Source organism: Fopius arisanus, unplaced genomic scaffold (assembly GCF_000806365.1).
Source record: "Fopius arisanus strain USDA-PBARC FA_bdor unplaced genomic scaffold, ASM80636v1 scaffold00015, whole genome shotgun sequence".
Taxonomy (NCBI): Eukaryota; Metazoa; Arthropoda; class Insecta; order Hymenoptera; family Braconidae; genus Fopius; species Fopius arisanus.
The window spans coordinates 387,011-407,636 of record NW_011887754.1 but is presented as its reverse complement, the minus strand read 5'-3'; the positions used below and the strand labels follow the sequence as shown (position 1 = coordinate 407,636).

General features: G+C 39.7%; 1 protein-coding gene across 1 annotated transcript in view; it reads right to left on the bottom strand.

Moving 5' to 3' along the window:
- SK (small conductance calcium-activated potassium channel) overlaps positions 1 to 20,626 on the bottom strand; it is a 79,440-nt gene that overhangs the window by 46,793 nt on the left and 12,021 nt on the right. Inside the window, exons 2-3 of the mRNA XM_011299632.1 lie at positions 13,173 to 13,656; positions 11,365 to 11,632 (exon numbers count right to left, since the gene is read on the bottom strand). Coding sequence (XP_011297934.1) covers positions 11,365 to 11,632; positions 13,173 to 13,609 — 705 coding nt within the window. The 5' untranslated portion in view covers positions 13,610 to 13,656. The remainder of the gene's footprint in view (positions 1 to 11,364; positions 11,633 to 13,172; positions 13,657 to 20,626) is intronic.

The following is a 20,626-nucleotide window of genomic DNA, read 5'->3' as shown; positions in this document are numbered from 1 at the left end:
ATTATCGGAAATTGGTCGATCGCATTACACAGTAGTTTCCCCCCGTTTCCAGTTAAAAACTCTAATCTATATCTACAAAGTTCTGACATCAAGTGATTGAAAAGGTGAAAAATTCAGGTGCAGGTGACGGGAGGGCAGCTAGACCCATCAAAAATAATGAACAATTGAGTGTTATAACGTGATAAACGTGTTGTGTGAGCTAATTCAAGTGATTTTTTTAAATTGAGATAAAAATCTAAAATTTACTGTTTGATTTCCCACCGCCTTGACGTAGCTGACGGTCTCAGCAGTTGCCTCGGTGAGGGCTCTTCGCAGCTTGGAACGACGCACCTGTGACAGCGTTCGCGGGCAGAGAACGACACCCTGAGCACCAGCACCAGAGCCAGAAGCGGTTGCTGAGCTGGCAATCGGCGGCGGAGGTGTCGTTGCCATCGTCGATGTCGACGATTTGCACCACCACCAGGGAAACTGAGTGTTTGCATTACACGCCTGTTATTTACTTGATTGAAACTCATCATTTTGTGGTCAACATTGAGCCTTTTCAACTCCACCAACAAGTTTCGGGGTCACGTGCTTCAGACAACCTGGAGTTATAGCTCCGGAGTTGTGGCTCCAAACTTGTTGGTACACGGTTGGAGTACTGAAAAGGCTCAAGAGCCCTGATCTTTCATCCTACGGCTACTTTGGTTCTACGACTACGTGTGGTGTTCTAGATATTCAGGGGCGTTTGTGCATGGGGTTCTGGTGTCGATTGGAAGTTTCATTTTTCTCCCGATTCACCCCTCAGAGATTCACCGTTTCACCACCTGAAACGCCGCACAAATTGACGCAAATATCGAATACATTTCGATGACACAGCGCAATGATAATAATCAATTTTTGAAAAATTTCAGAACGAAATGAAAATCTTTCCGATATTTCACTTCAGATGGAAAATTCCACCAGGAACTGCTGGAACCTCTCCCTCTGAAAATTCATCACACGTGGATGAAGTATAAAGAAAACCTCAAGGATCTTGATCCTTCATTCTACGACTACTTTGGTTTTACGACTCCATGTGGGATTCCAATTATTCAGGGGCATTTACGCGTGGGGTTCTGGTGTCGGTTGGAAGATTCATTTTCCGCGCTATCTGCGACTCTCTGGAGGGTTTACCGCGGAAATGGACGCAAATATCGGGTCAACCTCTACAGCATAGCGCGACTATCAGACTATCAGGGATTCCTGGAGGAGAGAAGGGCTCAACGTTGATCAGGGAAATCGGGTCGTAACACCGACGAAACGATAAATCCGAGAGCGTGTGTATTCCAAAGGGGGCAATTTCGCGCTCTAGCTATGTCTCGTTTTCAACCGCTCGATAACGGCACCCGAATTGTACTTGAAATCTCAACGAAAACGATCAAGCCACCCGAGCCTTCCCACACCCTATCCCCACGTGCCCCCAGCCCGTCACTTAACCACCCCATTTTGCAAGCCTATAGCATGTTTGTTCTCGAGTCCTTGGGGTTGGTTATCGGTTCTTTTCCATTGTTCCGCTCTCCACGATGAAACCGATCACGTTTCGTGTCACAGAAGGTACAATGAGAAAACTCCATTTGTGTATAATGTTCCATCAATTCTTTTGTCCCTGAATGTTCATTGAGTAGAAATTGTCACGTTTGAGGAGGACAAGTTTTTTTTTTTGCAATCTAAACAGCGAAGTGATCAGCTAGGTAGCATGGATGCACAGCGAGTTTTAGAGAGTTTTAGGTTTCCAGGATTGAGAGCCATAACGACAGATCGACAGACAAACGTCCAAGTGCATGCACTAAGAAAAATTCATAATAAAATTTATTCAGATATTGCACTAGAAAAACACGATGAGACTAGAAAAAAATAACAGTATTTTTGTGGAGCGATATAATTTTTGCTGGACGTATCGTGTTGTTTTCTGCACAATGTGAAAATGTTTTAGAGCCACTAAATTTTACTATATCTTCTTCTTCGTGTGGGAGATGGGAGAAATGACATGGGGGAAAAGCAATATTTTCAGCAAGCTTCATCGTAAATTCTGCACCGAGAGGCATCAAAGATTTCTCCAGCATCAGCAGCCTACTAAGCAACTGCTTAACGGTGGGTAGAATAATTTTAATCAACAGTTTTCGGCGTCAAGGGGCGTGTCTATTTCCTTCTGCTAACGCACTCATGATTGTGGAAGTTTGGCAGAAGGCCAAACTGCACAGGAAAACTCCCTATCTCCTTTTCAGTGGCATTTGAGGTCTTTTCCTCTCTCACTCCGTGCGTCTTCCTTCCTTCTGTTCCAACATTCTACCACCAACACTGTCACCACTAATGACCTTTCTCACTCGTTTCATTCAGCTCACTGTACCCTAACATGATATCTCCACTCCTGTCGCCTTCCTGCATTCATTGGAAAAGATAACCGACGTTACTTGACGTCTCATCGTTTCCATTGATCCTGTGACACTCATCAAATCCCTTATCACCGTGGCTAGTTGAAGTTTAGAGGGCTATTTCAGTTTACGGGAAGTATCAATCGCAACTACTGACCTCCGGCTACTCATTCTTTAATCGCCCATCAGTCTTCAATATTTCTCTATAAAATTTCACGGAGATTTTTGGAAGAAATCTGATGAAGTTTATTTTAAAAAATAAAAGTGGGAAGTTTAGCAATTCTGCTCAGAACGTCGTGACTCGTATATTTTTTTTACTTGAATGAACTGGAGATTTCATGTTTTTATGTGAGATTTTAAAAATTCAATTATAATTCTCGTCGACTCAACTTGAGGTCTTGGCGACTTCTGTGTGAACTTGAAAAACAAGTTTCGAGTTGAGATTTTTTTAAACCTGAAATAAAGTTTATCTCTCTCTGCGTTCAACTTGAGTGGGTGAAGATTAAATTTTTTTTACCAGCTGATTCATTTCAGTTGAATGAACTTACATTATATTGTGTTAAGGCGGGATGCGATGGGAGATTTATTTTTTTAAATCGGAATCAACAAATGGGTTTATCGGCCACATTCCCCGGCTATCACCATGAATATTTTAATGGAGGAGTGAATCGGTAGGAGAGAACATTTCGATTCCCAAGGGTTTAATGGATGTTCATTCACTCCTCGATGAACCTCCAACAGCGACGCCCAAATTATTTGGATGGCTTTCAGCCGCTCTCGTCCGTTGATAATTCCCCTGGAAATCGAGCGTTTTGCGGAGCCATCCCACCCCTGACTACCGGAGGTATTTGTCTATTTTCACAGTGTTTTGGGTGGTTCCCGTTTCAATTTCAAACGTGATTTGGTTGTAAATGGTAGGTAATTCTTCCAGATGAACCAGTTGCAAATATTGTTCATTTTTTTTTGTCGGTATGCATCTTGAAATTATTAATACGGAATTTCCACTTCAATTTCCACCGATTCCCGATTAAAAAATTTACGACTTGAAGGGAAAATCCAATGGATTCGTGAACATAACGGATAAAGTTATTCAAATCGATATAAAATAGGGAAACACATAAGAAAATAAAAAAATTCACGTAATATGGTAAATATTCATGATTGCCTTTAGAAGTGAAATCCTACTGAATCGACAAAGTCCGCGTCAATCTTTTTGTTTTTCATTGAAAATATTCAGTGAAAGAAGGCTGACGTGTGGCTTGAAGTACGTCTTCACCTAGTAAAATATCAAGAATCGTGGATGTGGGTGGAGGAATAACGATGAGTGTGAAGCCGGGGATGAAAGCTGGAGAAGAGTGTGACGGCACGGAGGCGAGTGAAGGGGCGACTGAAGCACGTACAGTAAATATATGTAGAAGCAAGCCGGTGGTTCGAAAACATTGAGAAAAAAGGAAAAACTCCGAGAAAAACGAGTGAGAAGTGGAAATCCCACGCGACCGAATACAAGAAAGACGCGCACGGTGAAGATGAACGTGATCCTCAATCTCTGCCACCTCCATCATTTCATTTTTTACAGTTGTTCCTCTCCTTTTTAATACACCCCTATTATCCCCTCACGTACCGACAGAGAAATTCATTTTTATGAAGAGCACATCAAGAGACATGCCCATTAAAAATTATACCGGGCAAGTCGAAAAGAGAAATCGAGAAAAAATTGGAATTTCTTCATTCAAGAATTTTGGAATGGATATGTAGCGATGAAATATGAAAATCTAGTTTGAGACTTACGATGCAATTGAGGACTTTGAAAAGTCTCAAATAGAAATTTTTTAAATATTGGAATGAGGATTTTTTTTTTGCGTTAATGATATTGATTATAATATGATAATTGATAATTGATTTTGTTCTGATCATTGGAGAGAAAATTATTTGGCGACGAGACTATTGCTCTTCAATTGTGGAACATTTGATGAGTCTTTTGTGGTTTATTATGTGCTCGGCTTCTAATTTAATGACGAAATATTAAACTCGCGTGATTCGTTTGTTGATGTACAAATTGAGTCATTTGATCTCTGTAAATTGAATTATACTAATGTGATATTTGATTTCGAGGCATCTCATTTTGATTGAATTACGGTGGGAATTGAAATCTGTGACATTAAACCGAGATTAATGGATTCGGGGAGTACGAGTTCAGACGTGAAGTCGTGAAATGAGATAAGCTTCTTGAAACAACTAAACTCAAATCGGATGGATTAATCAGCAAGAATGTATAACATCCACTCCATCATTTATTTCCATGCGACGAATAATGAGTGAAAAAAAAAAAATAATTTTTCAAAATCGTTTTAAGTCAAGAATTTCAAATTTTATAAATTCGCTTCCCTCCCTTGACATGGCAATCGGTAATATTTGGGCTAATTCCGAATGACCGAATTGCCCCCGAATTTGGTTGATGGGGAATTATGCACAGAGAATTTGGAATAGGTGTGTCCAGACCCCCGAGGGTATTTGGAGCTGTCACCTCGGCTTGAATGAACGAGTATCACTGGTAATAAATTTCCAGGAAGTCGGCCTCGTTGCGTCCTCTCGCGACAGCATAAAAATCATCCCTCCTTGACCCGTTTGTTGCCGACCGACGCAATTACACTTCAAACACAAACTCAAATCTCATGTGGAACGTGTCGGTAAAACATCCCTTACCCGCGCCGACAGTAATGCAGGTTTCTTGCTTCGCTGTGCCGGGAAATCCCCCATTTTCCCGTTTCCAGAGGACGAGTTACTATCAGGGGGCCTATCCTCGACGCGTAGAAAACGTCTTCCGTGAACGGAACTTAATCCATGAAGAAACGAATGCATCATTGATCCCTTTCGTTTGGGAATTTTAAATTCATGAGGACAAAAAAAAATCATTTGCTTGACAATTTCATTTTCCCTCACGAATTTTCTTCCCATACGAAGACCCGTAAAAATTCGTAGATGAAAATCGCAAGACTAACGAAATGATAAATCCATTAACGAATGTTGCCACACCGTCTACGAATCACATTCGAATGGGGAAGTGTGTAACGAATCAATGTTGTCAAGAAAATACGAAATATTCGTTCACGGATGAGATTGCCAAGTGTCGAGAATAGACTCCCCAGAACCAAGTGTGCAAATCTCAAATCTCTTTGAAAGCTTTCTCCACTCTCTTTCATTTCCCCCAGCAGCATTATGAAGCATTCGAATTACATTGAATTCCGGACTCGTAATTACCGGGAGTTCCGGTCAATCGGGGATGTTCACTCCGGTACAGACCAACTTCCCACCGCAATTCCATTTCAATTTCATCCATATACCTATTGTATCGTTTGAACCGAGCGAATAAACGCTGATATTATGCACCCGACTCTCGATCCGGACTGGAAACGCATCTGCTACAACGCAAAAATGCACGCTGTTGCCTTTTGCATTAAGCATTTGCAATACCGGTGGGTTTGGACCGCAGAGGAGTGAGGATTCCACATTATTGCTTCAATGAAACAAGAAAATACAAAGAGAAAAAAGCTTTGATGTTAGAAATATACGCTTTTATCGAAGAAAACGTTTACCAATTGAGAGACAATCATTTCTCTCCATTTTTAAACAGTTTGCTTTGAAGTTTCTCAAATTTCGATTTCTTTTCATTTTCCCCAATCGCAAATTATTATTTTATCAAGAGTGGAAAATCTACTTGCGATGTCTAATTTGATTGTTTATACCAGGTTAATCAACTCACTCCTGCGGGGAATGCTCTCCACATTTAATTTCATTAAGTCCATTGAATGCAATCAAATTTTAATTTCATCAATTTTAAGTCAATTTCGCTTCATTTGATAGAATGAAATCAATTAAAGTGAATGAAATTGTAATTGGAAGTTATTTAGAAATGGGTAATCACTAATCATCATGAAAAATATCATTTTCATCGATATTGATATCGATATCGATATCGATATATATTTTTACTCACTTTATTATTTTTTTTATGAGAGGAGAGATTTCTTCAAAGTTGCAGACTACGGGATTACTAAATTTTATAACAAATTTCACTATATTTTTTCTTTGTGGCTGCCCGATCTGATTACCTTCCACTTATTTCGTTTCTCGTCTTATCATTGCCGTTCCTTTTTCCCTTAGTATCTTCTGTATGAATTCCGATCATCATATTTCCCCGGAGTCCATTTTACCAGACGCCGTATTTTCTCATCCTCCGCTTCGGCATTTTTTCCATTTATTAAATGCACTCTGGTAAAGGTCACCAGTCGCTACTTCTTTTCGGTATGAATCGTGTGATTTGTATTCAGTCTTTTGATGCTCTCGACGGCGGGAAATTTTTGGTAGATGCTAAACTTGTCATGCGCGAACTCAATTACTTTTCCCCGTATCTCTGTCTCCCGCATTTTTTAATATCCGGGAAATGCCGTGGAAATCACTCTATTCAGTTTTCCGCGGAAACGGGGGGAGGGGCGGAAGAACTTTTGCTATTGTTTGTTATTCTGTTTGGATAATGCTGCCGTTGGGTCGTTGCACATTGCAATTACTCAACGTGCGATTAATGAAGTCACGTTGCGGAGTAATATTTTATTGCTTTCTGGTTAAAATTTTTGATACGCTTCTTTGGAATTGTCAACAAGTGACATTTCCACGGAACATTCAGGGAATTTACAGAAACATTTTCCTCTCATTTTTATTTGATAAAAGAAAAACAGATTAAAAGATTTTGTCAATGCTTGATGAATAATAAATTAAAAATTGAGAACTGAACCCTGAAAAATCGAACAATTTTTTATCTTCATTGGAGATTCGTTTTCTGCAAAGAAAATCAATTATAGAAAAAAATTCATAATTCAATTATCGAATTATTGGTTCAGAATCCTATATTTTTTTTTGTCTTTTTTGAATTTTTTGAAATTCGAATAATTTTCCACAGGATTGAAATGTCACGCGCACGACCATCGTGACTATTACTTTTGTCGTGATTACGATAATTGAAATTAGTTGGTATCCACCTGTGCCTTTCCCGCGAGGGGGGGGGGGGCGTAGGCTTTGAATAGCGCCTATTTCCGAATCCGTATGAATATTCCAGTGGATTTAAGCCTCATCGAGTGCCGCGTGTTGGCAAAACCTCTCCACATTTGACTCCGCAATAATAAAATTTTTTAATGAAGGTAATAATTAGACACCGGAGGATCAGCTTCCATCAGGCGGTGTTCTTTCCATGCCCTCGGTGAATTTAATTAATTCGCGATGAAGTAAACAGGCGGTGGAGGTATCGTGAAATAATGAATCATCTTGATGCATTCAATTACACTTTACGATTATTGTAATTTGCCCCCGGGGGAAAGATGACTGGCCCTATTTTGCAATTATGCATTCCGGCCTCGAGTACTAGGAGTCATTAATTTAACGTTGTAAAATCGATTGACTCACGGCCAACACGACTAGGGCTTCCAGTCGATACTGTATTGCCAATTTTTTTTTCAAAAGATTATTCCTCTACTTTTGTGTACACCAACTCTATTTTTCAAGCTTTTATCTGGCTTACAACTAGAATCATCCGTCCGCAAACGGTCAGATGGAGTATTTTGAGTTTCTTCACAACTGAATTGAGCAAAAAAAAATGATCCCTCCCGAATAAATATAACTATTAATACAAATATAAAATATAATAATATAATAAATATAGATATAACTAATATTCGTAACAATAATTTTTCAATAACGAAATTTTTCTTCTGGTGCGTCATTTTCAGGTGGTCGGTGTAGAAATTTTTGAAAAATTATTTATTCTTCGTGAATAAATAATTTAATGAAGATAAATTATTTCAAAGATATTGCCCTGATAGACGTATTCGCGGAGTGGAACCAATCCGGGATTCGTGTGAAAAAAACTAATATTTCAGTAACGAGATTTTTTTTCGTTGAGTAAATCCGGGTTTTCCGGTAGAAAAAATGTGGAAAATTGACTCTGTTGTTTACAAATGAATAATTGATATCAGGGAAATTGTTTCAAAACCATTGCAGTGATCGAAGCAATTATAGGGCCGGCAAAATAATAATTCTTCTGTGTGAAAATAATTTTCCAATAACGAGAGTTTTTTGTGGTCAGTAAATTCCAGGTTCGTGACAGAAAAATTAAATATAAATTAATTCTCCATTCCGTTCTATCAGAAATTAATTAATTTAGAAATATATAGTACTTCGAAAAAACATTGAATTTATGAATTAAATAACTCACGTCCCTATAGTATTAGAGAACTATTCCTGCGGCTAAGAAATCTTTTTCTATTTTATATCGATAAAAATACTTCAGTCGAGCGAATGAACACAATGCATTACGATAACGCTTTCACGACAATTATCGCATTAAATCGCCTCGCGTATTTTCACATCGACCATAAAATATGGCAGAAAGCAGCAACTGGTGTTACGACGGATAAAAATTACGAGTTCCTCAGAAAATCACCCGAAAATATAGCAATTTTATTATTGTTGTTCAGCAAGACTATAATCCAGTTAATAAAAATATCAATATTATTCCGTACCATTTACTTGACTCGTACAATTCCATAGGGCATTGCCGGTATAACAAATCCGTCTCCCCAAGTAAAGCGCAACACAATTGCTAAACTTCGGGGTAAATATTATTGCATATTTTCCAGAGGGAAATAAATAATAAAAAAATCATGAGGACATGCTCTCCCAACAGATTCCAACGGAGGGAAATCAATCACTTCTCGGCAGTCTGACTTCAATTAATCGTAGCAGTTCTCCCGGTGGAGTAGCCGTTCCCATGAAATCCGCATTATTCTATTTCCAACATTCTAGGGAATTTAATTTAAGTAAGTGAGCACTTGGGGTTGCATTGAGTGCCTCGGACGGAGGTATCTTTATCCCCAGGCGAAATGACTCTGTTTGGAAGCTGGCACGACTAGATTATCGACAGGAAATGTATGAGCACCACCTGTTTTTCCAGAGTGGCTTTTCCGATGCTATCGCAGAATGCACAACGAAGGGATAAAAAATATTGCAAAGTGTATTCAAACCCCATTGGAGAGACTCTCTCCATCAAGTGGAATTTTTTTTTTTTTCACTCATTAAAAATTCACGAGCCACTGGAAAAACCTCTCCAATTCCCGGAGAAAGAGTCTCGCGATCTCCGAATTGAAAATGTCACCGGATAATGAATCACACGGTTTTAATCTGCTGGAGGCTTTTCATGGGTATGAATGAGCAAATTTTCAATGCCTATGTCCAATTAATTCGATGACCTGGATAGCGCAGGAACACAACAACCTAGAATTCTGATGGACAATGAGTTACTGGAGCCATTCGGGTTCAACGAACGTTATTCATTAGCAATTTTTCTCGAAAAAGGCTTTTGATTTTGTGGAGACCAATATACAGGGCTCCCAGAGAATACCACTCCAATTACCTCATTCCCCTGATCCTATTCGACCGGCATTCGAGCATCTTGGAGAGGATATTGAGGGGCTAGATGACTGGGTAAATCTATCTGAGTGCTCTGGAGAGTTGGGCTGTCCCCCAGTGACCTGATATGTCCACGTCCACAGAAAATAATTCTTTAATTAAGTACTGAGGGTGTATTTACAGAGGTCATGAGAGAACATTGAGCCTTATAAATCACTGGCTGTCATTTCTCACGCGGAGAAAAATTCATTGTCAAATTTACCCTCAACTTCAGTAAAAATTTCAAACACCAAATTTTTTTGCTTCAATTCAAAATTTCCCCTGATTTTTCATACGTAATATGTGAATAAATTTTGATCATCATGACTTTTAAAAAATACCTAATTAACTCGTTTTGCAAAAAAAAAAACATTTTTTATGTTACAAAAAATTTCTTGGTGATGAATATTTTATATTCAATAAAAATTTCTGGATTCATGAAAATTTATTCTTGATCCAAGATATTTTCTAAAATCAAACCGGCAAACCATATGGTGTTGAGTGGAGAAATGTTTTATTTCTAAAATCAAACTTGAATTCTCTGTGTTGATTATTCGGATTGAAGAAGAAACTTTTCTATTTGCATTATCTCCCCGGCATTGTACCACTTCTGGATCATCTTGAAACGGACAAAGTGCTACGTATTCAAACCACCACGAGTGCTCCGGAGAATTGGGTTGCCCTCCCAAAAGTCCGGACAATACCCCGAGGCCCTTCTCCAACGTCCACATCAGTCTAGAATAATTCACGTGAGCAGGCGGCGTACGTGAGTCACCAATTACAGTCGTAAATTCAGAGCACTAGCATACAAACTCGTGTGGGAAACAGAACCCTCAAAAGTTTACCATCACTGAGATCATTGACCCCGGATTAGGATAGTGATTAATACAATCCAGAAGGTGCAGAAAGTTACAGTTTAAATCGGGGACAACTGAGAGGGATTATGTACAGGGATTGCATTCGTTTAAAGGAAAAACAAAACTTCAACTCAAAACATGGCTCACAAGGCTCATTCCAGGGACAAGCTTTCGTGAGCGAAATTCCCACCTCCAGAATGTTCTTCCGCAACCAAAAAAAAAAGGATTGAAACTTAAGATCTTCAAAAATCACATCATAACACCTACGACAATTCAAATTTGAGTTCTGATTGTGTCAAATCAAGATCTTTGCGATCCCTGAATTTCTCAAATTAATACTTCCCAAGAATTTAACTTGAGCACCTTGCAAGTGGCAAACTACATGCATGAAAGTTTTACTATAAGACTTCTGAAAGTCTCAATTTGAGATCATCAATTCCAAACTAAAGTTCATGTTTAACGAACAATATCTGGAGTCGCGTTATTTTTAACGTCTCAAATTATGACCCACGGAAGCCTCAAATAAATCTTAAAGGTTGAATTTGATTGGATGCGGTTAATCGGGAGTGTGTGAGGTTGAGATAAGGTTTTTTTTTTTAACGGGGAAAAGAAGGGTTTACCTGGCGAAACTGGCGTATTCCCCCGTTGATCCTGAGTGAATCAGCGGCAATGCCGGCAATTCCATCACCGGGTTCTCGGAGTTGTCTGAGGGAAGCACTCGGTGCAGCACCAGCATGCAGAGGACAGCACGAGCCCGAACAGCAGCATGCAGATGCCTCGGGTTGTGAGCTCTGTCGAATAATCCTTGCACTTGGTGATGTTGTCACGAGAACTGGTGGTGGTGGTGCTTGACAGGGACAGCAGTGGTAGCCACTCTTGACGCTCTCCCTTTAAAACAATGTATCGTCGTGTTGATTACGAAATATTCGCTTTAATAAACTTGGAGGTTTCGGTAGTTCTCGGCTCTCGTGTTTTCATCGGTGTCTGGCCTTTTTTCTTTCTAACTCGGTGAGTTTTATGGGCGAGCCTGTTTGGGTACATTGGAGATGATAATTGAAATTTTTATGACAACATCGTGAGAATGATGGGACGAGTGAGAGACACCGAGGCAATTTTATCTCCTCATCACCAGATGCTCGTGAAATTTAAAATTAGATTCTACTCTCTTCAGTTTGAAATTAATTTGTTTTATTACTCTCATCTTGTGTGATGCTTTTCAATGTCACGGGGGTGAAATGAGATTTCTACCGGATAGGGGATGATTGCTTATCAATGATCCCAAGGATTTACGCTTTCTACTCACTTCAATTATTTTTTATGGTATATCCGGGATTATCGCGTCTTCTACTTCGTATGAATGATTGTTTCAACAATTGTTGTGAACCCCGAAAAATTGCTAGGTAAAAATTGGAAGTTGTGAGAGAAGGGTAGTTGGAAAAGTTCTGAAAGCTCGAGATTGATTTGATTCACGTTGATCCTTCGGGTTGATTCTGAATATCAGATTTCATTGAAAAATCGAAATAGAACTAGGACCTTTTTTTTATTGAGCGGAAACCGCTAGTTCAACCCAATTACGCGCCGGTAGTACTCTATTATGGTACTTCCACATTTTTTGTTGAAAAAATGTACTGTTGCGGCCTGCTGAAACAACGGAGTACTTTGTGTCAAGTAGCGTTCCAATTTCCTCTGATAAACGTCGAGGAATATACAGCAGCATCAGCTCAACCCGAGACTCAGCGAGTCTTGACCTTTAGCAAGGTGACCTTTTAACTCAATTTAATAGTTACTTTAAACTCAATTTATCATGTTTTTAGTACTCAAGTCTCGTGGGTACCTGATCCACCGAGTAAACTGGTTTGATTGATCGACATAAACTGTCCCAAACAGCATTAGAAAATACCGGAAGTTGGGATACCGAATTATTTAGCGGTTCGATATCTGGGGGAAGTCAATGGGGAAAAGCTTTCGCACAGATAAAATCCCTCGTAATTCTCATGATGTCAACATTTCCCGACATTTTAAGGAACAAACCCATCATTCGGGATCTTCAAATAATACATTTTCAAAATAATTCCTTTCATTCGAGATAGGGAAATTTTCTAAGAGCCAGAGCTACCCCATCCCCAATAATTTCATCCCAAAAATCATAGATTAAATCTGATTAAAAATTTTTCAATTGCCTCTAACTTTCCGTGATAAAATCGATACTATCGAGATTTAATTCCGGGATGCAACTAGAGATCATAAATCAATAAATAATGCAAAATGGAAATGAAATTCCCCATTCGAAAATATGGATTCCCAAAAAAAAAAAAAAAATAAATTGCCAGATGATGTTCATCCACGTTCACGTTTGAACACGAGAATATAGCGAAATGGATTTAATAATTTTTGGGTGTGGATGCCGTGTAATAATGGTATGACCTACCTCGAAACACTGCGTGCCAGATGAAGGGCAGATGAGGGTGCGAGGGAGTCCCGCCTGTCGCATCGGCAACGGTTGTACTGATGGGATGTCTGTCTGGTGCGATAAAGAGTGGTGGTTGGATGATGTGATGTGCATTGTTGCTGCAAGCTGTCACCATCGAGGCGACAGTGCAATTCGATATCCGGTACTGATCTAGTGGATGGATCCTCATTGGTGGCACTCTCCTCGGAACCACCGAGTCCCGATACCGACAGCTGTGGCGATGCAACGAGATAGGTTGCACGATCCTGACGAGTTAACACAGGTTTTCCCTGTGATCCAGCAGCAACGACAACTGGTGGTGGTGCACGGCTGAGAAGTGCTGCGGTTTCCTCGGTACTACCATACTCATTGCCATTTCCACCCTCCTGTGAACCGGCATTACCATTTGTGTTCATGACTACTCCACTGCTTCTTTTAATCAGTCCCCTCACGTCGCCATCTCCTACAATGCCAGAACGGTCAGGTATGATTAGATTCACCAGATTCGAAGACACTCTCCTCATTTCGTTATTCAATTACATTTAAATTTATCGGATTGAGGTCATGCGGATGTGAGTACTGTTGTCGGTCAAAATTGGAGAGAATACCCGACGCTGGCCGAGGAGTGCTTGAAGATAGCAGAAGTCACAATGGCAAACTCATACAAAAGATGGGGAGAGAATCAGGGGATGGGGGATTATTGGCAACTCGTGTGGATCCAATCAATACAGTTATCCCCTTTGTCGGGGATTCTAGATTCAAAGGGGAACGAGTGTTTCGTCCTGACTCGTAACTTCGTAGGCAGAAGCCACAATACAATGAATTCTAGTCTTCGTCTTTTTCGACTGATTGAAAAGACTGACGGAGAGAGGGAAAAAACGTGGGATTTATTGGAGATCTTTTGGGAGATAATTTTATAGTTGAAATTTCACTGTTGTGGATAGATTACACGATTATACAAAATCGGGATAAATTTTCATATCAATTTTTTCGCTGCGCGAAGCGAAAGATCAAATATTTGATGTTCGAACTTATACAAAGGATTTGAAAGAGTTCCTAAAGAGTATCATGCAAACTCTGGGGAAGGATTGGGTAACTGAAAGACCCTGGATAACGTGCAATGCAAATCTCTCGTTAAGCTCGACAACCACGTGCACCAAGAGATTGTTTTTTTTTTCAGAAAAAGATAGTACTGCAAACATCACAATCGAATGAAATTTCGAGATTTGTTGAATGTCTGGGGATTTACGTGAAAACTTCACATCGACACGAGAGAAAATCGCGTATTATTCTCCCTATGGCGAGAGAAATGCTTGAAAAAAATCGCAGAGAGCCGGAAAATTCTATAAAAAAAAAAAATGTCTACAGCCCGCGATTTTTGCCCGAAATGGTAACACATTTCTCCATAAATCCCGGAAACTTCACGTGAATACCACTAAAATTTTTTATAGTCAATAGATTGTCAATTTCTGATTTAAATAAAAAAAAAGGAAAAAGAGTTTTTTCTATCGAAAAATCAATCAGCTACAAAAAACCTCCAGGGGTCTCACGTTAAATCGATAGTCATCGAGATAAATCGGTGCTGAGTTTTTCTACAGATTTTCTCTTCTCTGTCTATTTCGGGATTGGATTGAGTTCATTTTTGCTGGGAGTGAAAGAACGAATGATTTTTGAAATGTGAGTGGAAATTTGCATGCGTGCCAGGGAATCGCATGGAGAATGTTAACAGTGCTATCGCGAATAATCGATCCTGTTTCAATGTATTCCATTGTACATTGAACGAGTCCTGAGCGGGCATCTAGTCACGGAACCCATAACTCTTTCGTTTGACTTTTCACCCCGAGCCTATTTGAGCGTCTCGTACGGGGTTGTAATTTATTCAGAAACCATGAAAAATATAGTTATGCAGTTGGATATGCACCGTTCTCTTGTATGCGCTTGGGTTAAAGTTTCAACAATGAAGGTGCACGGAGAAGTGCGTGAAATACTGTTGGCATGCATTATTTTTATAGCCCGAAGAAAATTCCGACACGGCGCGTAAAAGTTTTTCGATGTTGGACAAAAAATTATTGATGTTAACAAAAAAATTCTAGATTCAAGAACATTTTTCTACAAATATAAATTTTTCTTCCCTCGTGAATAAGGATTTTTTTTCTTGGAAGCACATTGGTGTAGGTGTCAATTTTCCTTAATATTTTGAAATAAAAACTGTGAAACAATTGAAAAAGTCACATTATTCGTGAATTTCAGTTCCCCGAACCGCGAATTCCGGGAGACAATAATTCTTTTTCTCTGCAGAGTAGACCACGTTCGTGGAATAAATAACAATGGAGTTTTAACCAACCGAGACCATATTCCGACACAAAGGGATGTAATTACTGAAAAAAGTGAAATAAGTTGGGGTGAAATTGATCCATCGGCATGGCCGAAATGGATTTTCCCGATCTTCTGAGAATTTCGATCCCCATTATCTAGCAATTCCAACGAATCCTGCATTACAATTGCAGTCGAGCAAATATTCCAATAAATATTAATGCCAATTCCTCGTTCCGCTCAATTTTTCTCTCTGCATATTCATAAATTCAGCTATCGCAATAATCCACCCCTGTTCCACTGCAGAGCTCATGCCCCTCGAATCCTCGTCTTTTTCCGGGCATAACGAAGTTAATTTAACTGGTGGAAAGCAAACTCGGGGATAATTAAACTTTCCACACCGACGAATTCAACTTGACAAGATTGACAAATGATGTGAGTCTATTTGCGAGCAACTATTGTTCGCAGAAGTCAATTTGTCAGTTGAATTTGGCTGATATGATTCAATTGATGGAGTTTCCGGGTGCCAAGTAGGCCAGGTGTCAGCTAGTGAGATATCAGCGTTCCAGAAATATCGATAGATCGCATTTTAAAAGCTCCCACTACATTTATGCATAGACCCAGTAAAAGCAAACAGTGGATCTGATCTCAGGGGTGCTCGCACCTCTTCATAAAGCGAGTACGTGCAGAAATTTGCAAAAGTTCACTCGGTCATTCATCGTGGCAACTCTTCCCTTCAAAGCACCGCGAGAATACGGGATCGCGTGCATTGAGACAGCATTGACTTCTACCGTCATCGATTTCTGAACTGCCACATGAAAATATATTTTTCCAAAAAATCTCTCCACAAGCGCGAGAACTAACGAATTTTTATTGATAATTTTAGGAATAGGGAGGGGAGGAGATGGGCCAGGGGGAGTTACACTGTCTCTAAATTTTCCAAGTTGCTATTAGACGAAAGTACTGATAATCAAACCTTTACGGACATCAAGTTGTATATAAAATACGCAAAAAGCGAAAGTGGATTTAATGGGTTTGCGAGTGGACGATAAAGCCGCAATATACACGTCTGCATAGAGCAGACCTCCTGGTGTGAATTAGCTTCTCTGCAGCAAGTTCTCTGAGTTTACAAAATGAAGAGAAAAGTGTTTATCGGATTGAGTAGGAATCGTTGAATAGCAACGAGTGCGTGAAAATCCGCATCGATTATTCAAACATTGATGATTGAAATGGCGCTAAGCGGATGAACTCTTTCACGTGTACATTTCAACACCTCGTCGATAGTAATTACGATAAGTCCATTATCCGTTGTAGAACAGCAGCAGGAAGAAGAATAAACAATGGAAGAATGAATAGAGAATTTGTCGGGGATTAATTTGCATTGACGAAAGGTGAAATGTCGTTGTTTATTGCTTTTTGATTCTCTTGGTTCTGTTGATTTAGCGCAGGGTTTGAGGTTGCGGTAAGGAAAATATCACAATGAGATTTTTATAGCCGAGACGGATCGATGATGGTGTCCCGATAGGCTCAGGGCACACATTGCAAACCCAAAGCATTTTGATAACTGGAACGATAGGCCACTGAATGTTTCATGTACTTTCGATTACGACAGTGATTCACCTTCACGAGTGTGTGGGTCTACTAAACGACTTGCTCTTGATATTTCTCTGTTCTCAAATCACGAGGGAAATGAAAAATGCAAGCCCAACCCGAGTCGACAGTTCCTCCTGCGTCATTATCCGCCTGTCGTGTATTGTTGATAAATAGGTCAGGGGGTACGAAAGAATATGCGTAATTCACTTGTCGTGTCTCTCATTACCTAGCGCCCTGTCACAGCAATCCCGTCAGCTGGAAATTACTGTCTTCCTGGGTGGTGAATGGTTTAATAACGGAATCCCATTCTTTTGGGTTTACACCCGGAATAAAACAAAAGTTATTGCGGGATTTTTAAAAAACTTAACTTGGCAGTTTTGATTATCTCAATTTGAGGCGCGAAAATATCGAGTTAATGAGTTTTTCACGGTGTGGGGTTTAAAATGATATTTGAGGTGATTTTACGAGTGTTGAATTGAATTTAAAAATTGTGAATGAGAAATATTAATTTAATGTAGAGCGTTTGTTTAAATCTTTAAAACTCTCAATTATTGTCGTGAGATCATAACTCTCAAAACAATGTTGAATTTTTTTTTGTTGGTGAACTACTCGGGTTTCTCCTGACAACATCCAGGGTGTAATTCTCCCCAGAAATCTGAGGACACCCGGGTATGATTGTGGTGGCAATTAAGCCGTAATTACTGGAACAGCGAGAGGTAATGTTGGAGTAATTGTTACGAATCGTGCAGCAAGGAACCCTGAGGCTAGCCCACTTCATTATAATTTCAGGTATATTTTTGTACTCAAGAGTCGGAGGTAAAACATCTGATGAGAACACGTGTAGTTCTCGCATACTCCAATCCGAAACATAAAAAAAACCGTTCCACTTTCTGCTCCCCAGATGACAATGAAAAACAAAGTCAGGGGTCCACTTTCGCCCTCGATTTCTCATGCTGTCACGAGTGGAAGGAAAAAAATATATAAAAGCTCGGATCGACATCCAAGGGTCTAACAATCTGGAAAATTACATCGTTTCGTTAAATTCCCGTTGAAGTTAGCCGAAAAAAAAGAAAACATTTCCATTTTCGAAAAATGTTTAACCATTTTCTCCCCAACAAATTCTTTAAAAAACTTCTAGATAGATTTATAGAAATTTCTGGAAGTCGTTGATTTGTGTTTGATAAAATTGTTAAAAATAATTGGAAATACCGAAAAAAAAAAAATGTAAACCGATGAAATGAGAGATCGGGAAAATCATGAGAATAATTTTAAAAACCATTGTACCGGGCAAAATGGCGGGTGCAGACGCTTTGTGGAAAGTCCTCTTATCGCTATCCTCTCGCGATATTAATCACGGGTACAGCGGAACAATCCGGTGATACCCATTCTAACCCCAAGCGGATTAGCGATCTATCTCAGCGACAACGAAGGGCAACCAAAGGGAAAATCAATATTCGTTGGAAAATACAAAAAAAAGCGGCCTCGAAGGAATTTATAGTTAGAGAGGGGAGTGTTAAAGAGGCGCGCATCGTTTTATCACGTCCTGCCATCAGACTTATTTATCCTGCCCGACTCTCAGTGTTATTTATCGTCTCTGTGGAGCTTTCCTTGTCTGATTACTTTGAGAAAAGGCCTTTTAGAAGGACTAGGGGAGAGCCACTCCCCAAAGACGAATAATTCGAAATGGACATGTTCAGGTCCTCAAATCGTTGCGGAGGTTTCCCCTAGTCCTTAACCATCCATTAATTCGGAAGGAACGTGGAGGGGAAGTGGATATTTGAATGAAATTGAAACGTCATGCGGTTGTATAAAATTCGTAATACATATCTCTAAAAATCTTCGACTGAAACCCGCCCTGACAATTTCCAATTTCCAATTTTTCCACGATTCTCTTCGGGTAGTATCCGAATTTATCATAGGCCTGAAAAATTTTTATCAGGTATTAGGGTGCACGTAAAAAATGGCGAGGGATAGGATTTCTTTGACGAATTCTGCCCTTGGGGAGCCGATGTCATTCCTCATTTCAGAAGAGAACTGCGATTGAATCATTCACGCGTCGAGTGGAAAATCCGCTGTGGGCTCAGCCCCAGCTCAATAAATAAAATTGAAGTCCCTAAATAACTCATCGTCTCAGGCTGACATTACTCTCAACCAGGATTTCGCGGTTGGACTTTTTCCGCAAGTTGTAAACTTTGAATCACGAAATTCATGGCCCTCTGAGGAAATTATATTGCTCTGCAGTCTTTTAGTGTCGGCAGAAGCACCCGTTCAGTGGCCCGAGGATGGGCCTGGACTACAGTATTGCGTGACGACGACAGTTGGTGATGAAGAAATTTGGGTCATGTCCATAAAACCCCGGTGACAAGTCGAAACCCTACGTGTTCTATCAAGTCTTGAATCAGACATCGATGTGAATGGGGCTAGTACCCCCCACTGTTTCCTCGACCTGTTTGCATCGCTGCACATCAACTTTTTTTTTTCCTCTCCCCGGATCAGATAACTCCTCGATGCATTATCAAACCAATATTTGCCTCTACTTTTTCGTTTCACGTTATCATTCATGAGAGATATCGCGAATAACTATCTGCCCATTACTTTAAATACATCTACGTCACCAAGTCGACGTTCTAATTTTTTTATCTGCTTATCTGAATATTTTTTAGTGGAATTTTTATTTCTGGATGGATTTTTGTTCTCAAAAGTTTTTTAACAAATCATTTTAAAAAATCTGAGACCAATGAACTGACCACGCCCCATCCCGAAATTTAAATGTCCCCGGACCCTATGAATTTATGAATATCCGGTGATCGGGGACGAGTGTTTGCATAAATACGGAGCTTCACTGGAATATTCTGTCAGACATGAGCTCCTCCTTAAAAATTGATGAACATCGTGCTCGATTAGCATTTAAACATGGAAAATGTGGACTCGATTCAGAACCAACCTCCTGCGAGCCCTCACACTACCAGATGATAAATAACTTTATTCCTCCATCCGCGGCTTTGGGCTTCACGAAGGTGGGGTAAAATGGAGGCGACAAGTCGACTTCAGAGTAATCCAAATCTCCATATTCATGATCGTTCTCGTTAATATGCTTATGTTCATTAGACTCGGTACTAGAAGCTAACATTAGCCGCTCCCCCAGACGCAACGGGTTGGAAAAACTTACGTCTCGTCACAGGGACAATAAAGAGCAAAATAAAAAAAATTTTTTCGATGACTAGTGAATATGGCGCCTAATCTCACACGTGTGGGATGTTATGATTTGTTTTTTCTTGAATTTAATTCAATTCATAAATCGAGGAGGCGTTCACTGAAATTTGAAAATTCGAAATTTTTGGAAAAGTATCAGGGGAGGATGAAAATCGAGGAGGTATTCACTGAAATTAAAAAATTCGAAATTTTTGAAAAAGTATCAGGGGAGCATGAAAATCGAGGAGGTATTCACTGAAATTGAAAAATTCGAAATTTTTGAAAAAATATCAGGGGAGGATGAAAATCAAGCAGGTATTCACTGCAATTTGAAA